The 8,016-nt window shown below is 39.9% G+C and overlaps 1 protein-coding gene across 1 annotated transcript; it reads right to left on the minus strand.

The window, feature by feature from the left end:
- Nucleotides 1-372: 372 nt before the first annotated feature.
- Nucleotides 373-3,329, minus strand: B3GALT9 (beta-1,3-galactosyltransferase 9; the record flags this gene model as incomplete). Its single annotated transcript, XM_081280177.1, has 3 exons — nucleotides 373-1,320; nucleotides 1,524-1,679; nucleotides 3,324-3,329. 3 exons carry the CDS (start codon nucleotides 3,327-3,329, stop codon nucleotides 373-375), a joined length of 1,110 nt encoding a protein of 369 aa, XP_081136303.1.
- Nucleotides 3,330-8,016: the final 4,687 nt, after the last annotated feature.

Consider the following 8,016-nt stretch of genomic DNA (forward strand, 5'->3'; position numbering starts at 1 on the left):
TTGGTTATAGGGTTGGGGTTGTGGCTCAGTGGTGGAGTGCTTGCCTCGCATGTGTGAGACCTGGGGATCGATCTTCAGCACCACATAAAAAAATAAATAAAAATATATTAAAGACTTGGTTATAATTCGATGTACTAGTCTCTTTTCTGAAAGATTTTATTTTTAAAAAACCATGCCACACCAATTTAAATTTCTTAAAACGAGATCTCAACAACATAGATTACATCAAAGCACTACAAACATCTTGTATCGTTGCTAAGTATGATTAAAGATTCAGAGAAACTACATAAAACAAGGGAAAAAAGGGCTGCTTTCTATAACAGGAAAAAAGCATTTTAAAACTGACAGACTTACAAGAAAAGCAAAGACATCTTAATCATTGAGATACATATCATTATTTTTTATGGTCCCCATGTGAAAATGCTTAATGCTGCCAAGGTATGTCAGAATTTTGCAGGAAATGAGCCCATAGTAAGTCTCAAACAGTGAGCATTCTTTCCCACCATTAATTTCCATCCACGCCAGGGATATTTCAGCATCTTTAGTGTCAGAGGATGTAAAAATGAACTTATAGCAACATCTGTTGTATCTGATGTGTCTTTTTCCAGAAAATCTTGAACTGTGGATGGGTATAAGTCCAACGATCTTAGCACAAATCCCTACAAACACATCAGCAGGCACCATAATGGGTACTTCTTTGAAAACCACATATATCATCCGAGCCACATCTTGGGACATCACAAAAGCTTCACTGCTGCAGTAATCTGGGTAGTATTTTTGTGAATACTCACTAAGAGGAACAAAGTTTTGGCTACCAGGGTCTCTGTTTGGTGTATCCTGATGGACAACTTTTCCTACATAGATATTTTCAAGGTGTTCCTTTAGATTGAGAAGATAATCTACCAAGTTTGGCAGATTGACAAACATCTCTTCATCAACTTTGAGAATGAATAGGGCATTAGAGCAGAATGTCACAGCCCACTGGGTCATTGTGATGATCTTCAGGGTTTGGTTCTCAAAACTGTCCAAGAAGGTTCCTTCGATTATATCATTATTCTTATGGGATTCTTTGTCTATCTCTCTCTGAGTGGTTACGGTAACAGGCATCCCCAAAGCAAACAGTGTGAGAATGGGGTGCCCTTGGACACTGCTCACATTACCCCAGGTTTTTCTGATGAGTTCCCGTCTTGTTCCATTTCCTGGGCCACTGAAGATAAGAGAGAGCAAAAAAATGTTCTTCCCTTTGCAGATATCCGTCTGGCTCAAGACATAGTATTTGGAAGGATTACTTCTTAGAGGTTCCATATTCAGTTTTCTTGCCTTCTCTTTATTTTTTTATTTTTTTTTTTAAAGAGAGAGTGAGAGAGGGGAGAGAGAGAGAGAGAGAGAATTTTTAATATTTATTTTTCAGTTCTCGGCGGACACAACATCTTTGTTGGTATGTGGTGCTGAGGATCGAACCCGGGCCGCACGCATGCCAGGCGAGCGCGCTACCGCTTGAGCCACATCCCCAGCCCTCTTGCCTTCTCTTTAATTTCAAGAACTTTCATATCTACATGAGGCAAAGAATGCAGAAAATATTCTTCTACAAAGTCAGCCCCAAAAAGCAAGGCATGAAACAGTATGACATTAAACAGAATGAAGCACCACTGGTGAGTCCGAAGTCTGCAGAATGTCACCTGAATAAGAAAAGGATACAGGTCACTCAAGCTTCATCCCCATTCCTGGTTTGCTACCAGTGAACCCTGTAGGGACTTTTTTCATGGTATTGGGGATTGAATCCAGAGGCACTTTCCTCCTGAGCTACATCCCCAGCCCTTTATTTTATTCTATGTTCAATTTTGAGACAGGGTCGCTAGGTTGTTTAGGGCCTCACTAAGTTGTTGAGGCTGGCCTCCAACTTGCAGTTCTACCTCAGTCTCGAGTTGCTGGGATTACATGTGTTTGCACCACTGCACCCAGCTCTATGGATTTCTTATAGCACTTAGCAGTACACTCTACGATAAGTGTTTATTATTTATCACTGTTCTCTGTTCTACTAGATTGTGGTCCCCTGGACAGCTCTCCCTTCTCCAGTGCTCTAAGTCCATGTTAGGCACAAATGAGACACAGAGTGAGATGTCACTTAGTTGTTCTCTTCCTTATTTGGATAAAAGCCTACTTATTAGACCAAGAAGCTGTGTTAGATGCTGGGGATTGCAAAGAAGAACCAGACACAGAAATGTGGATATTACATAACAAGTGGCATCACTGTGATTTAAAAAAACCTATAGGAAAATATCTGATGTTCTTTCTTGAATGGAAGGACTTGGATCAGTTTCTTCTCTTAATTACAAAGGTCAAGGGCTATTTTTCCATGAAGTAGTTGCTTTTCTTGGCCATCACACAGTAATATTTATCAAACATTTACATTCTTCTACTATGACTTTCCAATTTAATCTAATTCTGAATTAGAGTCTGTTTTGACAATGTCTCCTAATCCATCTGGTTTCTATCAGGATGGGTAGATTCCCACTATCTGCATGGCACCTCTTCAAAGGTTTAGGATGGACACGTGCCAAACTTACTTCACCTCAGTGAAGGAGATAAAAACTTGCCATCTGAAAAGGGAATCTGCAAAATTGTAATATAACTAAGGAACAGTAAAGGAATTAAATCTCTATTCATTGGAGCTTTGATCAACAAAGCTTTCCATAATAATAGTTAGCTCTTACTGAGCACTTGTTGTGTGCCAGACATTGTGCTAAGCTTTTTATGTCTTAACTCATTTAGCCCCAGTAAATAGATAGGTCATTTTAAAAATTAAGCTGAGTATCTGAACAGTTTAGTTATTTCCTTAAGAACACACAATGAGCAAGGGCTTAGGGTAATACCCATGATCTGAAATCAAATTTGTCAGATTCTAAAACTTACTCTTAATCATTGGAGAATCCTGACTCCTTTCTCTCCTAGCCCATGACCACTAAATAGAAAAACAAAACAAGAAAACAAAACAAACTTCTAAGAGCATAATCTGAACTCCCTTCCCTTTTCTCAGTGCAGATTTACACATAGAAAAAACTTCAGGGCTGGGGATGTGGCTCAAGTGGTAGCCCGCTCGCCTGGCATGCGTGCGGCCCAGGTTCGATCCTCAGCACCACATACCAACAAAGATGTTGTATCCGCCGAGAACTAAAAAATAAATATTAAAAAAAAAATTCTCTCTTTCCTCTCTCTCCTCTCTCACTCTCTCTTAAAAAAAAAAAAAGAAAGAAAAAACTTCAACTTTTTCAGAGCCTATTTTTAACAGATATCAAATGTTTCAAAGATCATTGGAAACTTACCTGCATGTTGTTTGTGAACAATATTAGGGCTGTGGAAGTTACTGAGTCCAGATGCTGTGTGTCCAAATGTATCTCAGGATCACTCCAGTCTAACAGCAACTGCAGTAAAGTACTTTGCGCCTCAAACTTTAAGGATAAGGTTTCTTGCCAATCAACCTGAGCTTTTGTCCCAGAATACCTGCTGCCTGCATAGGAGAGTGAGTGCTGATCACGTTACGGGTAGAGTAAATCTAGGACAAAGAATAGAAAAAGCAAACCTCTTCAAGTGCTTCCAGTCCTGTGTATCTCATGAAACTGACTCCTTGTCTCATGCTGAGTTCCTGGTAAAAATCTTCAACATCACCTCTCCACAGCATCATTGACCAAGGAGATATATTGTACAGTGGTTTCTCGAGTGCAACTCAAAAAACTAAACCTTAGGAATAATGCCCACTCCCTGGTATATGCACATATGCTAAAACTGTTTGAAACATTAAGGAATACTTGTCATCCCTACTGGATTCATTTGTGTTTCGCCACCAAGGAAACATCAAATAGTGTGATCTGGTGAATCTTTTTATTTATTTTTAGCAACGGAGATTGAACCGAGGGACACTTAACCACTGAGCCACATCCCCAGCCCTTTTTTGTATTTTATTTAGAGACAGGGTCTCACTGAGTTGCTTAGGGCTTCGTTAAGTTGCTGAGGCTGGCTTTGAACTCACAGTCCTCCTACCTCAGCCTCCCAAGTCTCTGGGATTACAGGTATGCTCCACCATATCCGGCTGGTCTGGCCAATCTTATTGAGAGAAAGATTCTGAATTGTTGGTATCAGCTATGCAAGAACTTTGCTAAATCATTTAAAAATTACCTCCCCTAGGAAGTTTATCTCCAAATAAAAAATATCATATAGCTCATTTTAGCCAAAATGAGGAAACTAAACATTTAATGTTTGCTATTTTCTTAGAGCATGTAGGAATTATCCTAAACACCATTTCTACTGGTAAGTTTATTTCAAGAAAAGAAATACCATTCAGCATATTTGCATGTTCCTGTCACAAACACAGTTACATTGAGCACTGTGTTCTCATACCAGGCTGTATTTTATCTTTTTTTTTTTTTTTTTACTACCTGACACAGGAGTTTTTGTAATTATTTGGCTAGGAATAGCTTCTAAAAGTTGGCTGTTTTTGATCAATTATCATGCATTCTTGGAAATTGTTACCACATGGGAAAATCTAACTTAAAAATTCAAATGAAAGGGAAGTTTTACATATATTAAATTTAATAATTAAATGGTTCTTTTAAGTATTTAATTAAATATGAATACCATTCTGCAATTTTCTTTTTCTTTTTTCAAAGTCATAAGTTTTGTTCCTCAATCTTCTCTGGGCTCAAATTTACGGAGTATGGATATTTTGTATGCGAGGGATTCAAATAAGATTATTTCTGGATGGGCTCCATTTGAAATTTTCAGTTTGATTTATCAAACTTCTACCTTAATGGCTTTGAGACTGCTGCAAAGAGATATTGGTGCTTGTTTTTCTTTTCTGACCTCCCTTTCCTAGAGGTTATTCAATTTGTATATCCATCTCTTGCTATATGTCTTTTAATGTTGTCACCAGTCACTGTCTGGCTTACAAGTCTGCAGTGGCTTCCTGTTGTCTACCACATATTGTTGCACTCTTGTGCCCTGACAGTGAACACCCTACACTTGGCTTTCATCCCACATGATTTTTATTTCCCATGTCTCAAGTTCTCTAAATGGTATCAGGATGCTTGGAACTTTGGATATGTGGCTATATAAACTTAAATTAACTACAAATAAATAAATTTAAGAATGTCTTTCCTCAGTTACATTAGGCACTTTTCATGTGTTCAGTAGCTACAAGAGGTTAGTGACTGCTTTATTGAATAGCACCAAGAGAGGACATTTCCTTTATTTCTGAGGGTTCTCTTGGACAGTGCTGGTATAAAATGCATGTGAATGTATTTGCGCACATGTGCATGCCTGAGTGTACACCTGGGTGGGGATAACTTGTGCTCTGAAGTGGATTTGAGTTGAAATAAAAAAAAAAGGTGTTTAGAAGTTTGTAGCACTTGGAATAGTTTTAGTTCTTTTCCTTTTATTTTTTTAACAGAAGAAAAGTTTATTTGGGTCATGGTTTCAGAGATTCAGTCCATGGTTGGACGACTCCATCGCTCTGGGCCTGAGATGAGGTAGAACATCATGGTGGAAGGACGTGGCAGAGAAAAGCTGCCTGGTTCATGACAGCCAGGAAGCAGAGAGAACTTGAACTTGAGTAAAGAGATAGGGATAGTATAGTCCCCAAGGCTTAAGTAGGCCACCCCTACCTGCCTACAGTGACCACACATTAATCTATTAAAATGATTAATCCACCATGGATTAATCCACTGATTAATTTACAGTTCTCATAATGTAATCATTTCACCTCTGAACATTACTGCATCGTCTCACATATAAGCTACCAAGGGACAGCTCATATCCTAATCATAACATCCTGGCCCTAGTCCCAAAAAGCTTATGCCCATATCACAATAAAAAATACATCTAGCCCATTTCCAAGAATACCCATAGTCTTATGAGTTCCAGAATTGCCCAAAAATCCAAGTCCAATATCTCATCTGAGACTCAAGGCAAACTCTTGACTGTGAACCTCTGTAGAGATCAAAACCAAGTTACATATGTATAATATATAATGGCACAGAGTAAACATTCCCATTCCAAAAGTGAGAAATAGGGACATAGGAAGAAGAGAAGGGGCCAAAGACCAAAACCCAGCTGGATAATCAAGTTCTGTGGCTCCATGTCCAGCATCTAGGGTACATGGCATTGTGATGTACTCTCCTAAGGGCTTTTGTAGCTTTGCCCCATGGCCTTGCTGGTTGCAGCCCATGTGGCCTCTCTCTTGTTTCTGCTTCATTTATGCAGCTTTCCTCAGCAAATGTTTCAAGTTACTGACATCTCTTAATCTCAGGGGTCTCCACTACAGGTTGGCTTCCTTCTGACATCTTCATACATTGTCCTCTCAGGGGCTGCATGCAGAAATTCTGAACCTGCAACACTTTGCCCAGCCTTCCAGCCCCCTTTCTTTGAATCTCAGTGAAAGCCTCCATTACCCACTAACTACAGTATCCTGAATTTCTGCAGAACCAGTGCCATGTGGATGACACCAAGGTCTGCTTCCATCTTAAGCAGTAGCCAGGCCTCCTGGGATCATAGCTAAAGCAGCTTGTGAATGCCTGAGCATGATGAAACAACTTCCTTGGCCCTCCATGCAAGAGGGTGCCCTCATGGTCTCTGCTCAAATAAATTTTTACTTTTATACCCTTGAGCCTGTGATGGGTAGAGTCTTGATAATTCCCGAGATGCCCTCAAGCTATCTTTCTTATCATTTCTGTGCAGATTACTTAGCATCTCTTTAGTGGCTATAAGCTCTTCAATCACCACAACTTTCTTGGCCCTAGTTTTACATTCACTTTTCTGACCAAATTGCAAGTTTTTCAAATTTTTTTTTTTTTTTGCCGGGTTGGGGGGTAGGTTGGGGGGTGAGGATTGAAGTCAGGAGCATTTGACCACTGAGCCATATCCTCAGCACGGCCTCCCCCCTCCATTGCTGAGGCTGACTTTGAACTCTTGATCCTCCTGATTTTTCAAATCTTTTTCCTGTTTTCTGCTCCTGATTATCACAGTAAACTTGACCAAAAGCTGCCATCAATATCCATATCACTGCCTGAATGCTGTGCTGCCTTGAAATTGCCTCTTCCAGATTAACAGGTACATCACCTTTAAATTCAGCCTCACAGAAAGTCTCAGGACACAGGCAAAATGTAGATAATTTCTGTGCCAGAATTTAACATGAATGGTTCCTTAGAACAGCATGGTAGAGGAAAGATGCTCAGTTCATTATAGCCAGCAAACAAAGAGATTTGGTTCTTGACACTAAATATTTGCAAACTTTTCAACTTCATTCAGTCCTTCAGAGGATGACAGGGTGATATATTTACTCTTCAAACGAGGAGTAATTACTTCAGCTTTTTTTTTTTTTTTTTTTTTTTTAGAGAGAGAGGGGGGGGACAGAGAGAGAGAAAGAATTTTAATATTTATTTATTTTTTCTTAGTTCTCTGCGGACACAACATCTTTGTTTGTATGTGATGCTGAGGATCGAACCCGGGCCGCACGCACGCTAGGCGAGCGCGCTACCGCTTGAGCCACATCCCCAGCCCCTAATTACTTCAGTTTGAGTAACCAATTTAAGTGTTGTAATTCCAATCTATGTAATGTGACTGCCCCCTTGCCAAGCTTTATTTTCTCCATAGGTTTGTCCCATGCCTGCTTGGTTATTTATATCTTCCTGCTTCTACTAGATGTAGGCCTAAGGTGGTAAGGGATTTCTGTGTTTTTTGTACCCTAACCTATTTCCTTGAACAATGTTTGGGTTATAATAGCTGCTCAATGGATTGAATTTGGACACATCTGAACTTAGCCACAGCTGCCTCTTCCCAGTGAATTAAGACTATTAAGAAAAACTGGCTGAGTGCAAGATAAGGCTGAGTAAGGGACATCAAACTCTGGGCAAATCTGGATGTTCTGCAGGAAGCCGAAGATACCGTCGAGCCTTGGCTGCACTATAAACTAGGCGAGAGCCCCACGGCGTGCCCCGCCTTCCCGGCTCATCCCTTTCCTTCCCA

This window comes from Spermophilus citellus (genome assembly GCF_964194105.1).
Source record: "Spermophilus citellus genome assembly, chromosome: 2".
Lineage (NCBI taxonomy): Eukaryota > Metazoa > Chordata > Mammalia > Rodentia > Sciuridae > Spermophilus > Spermophilus citellus.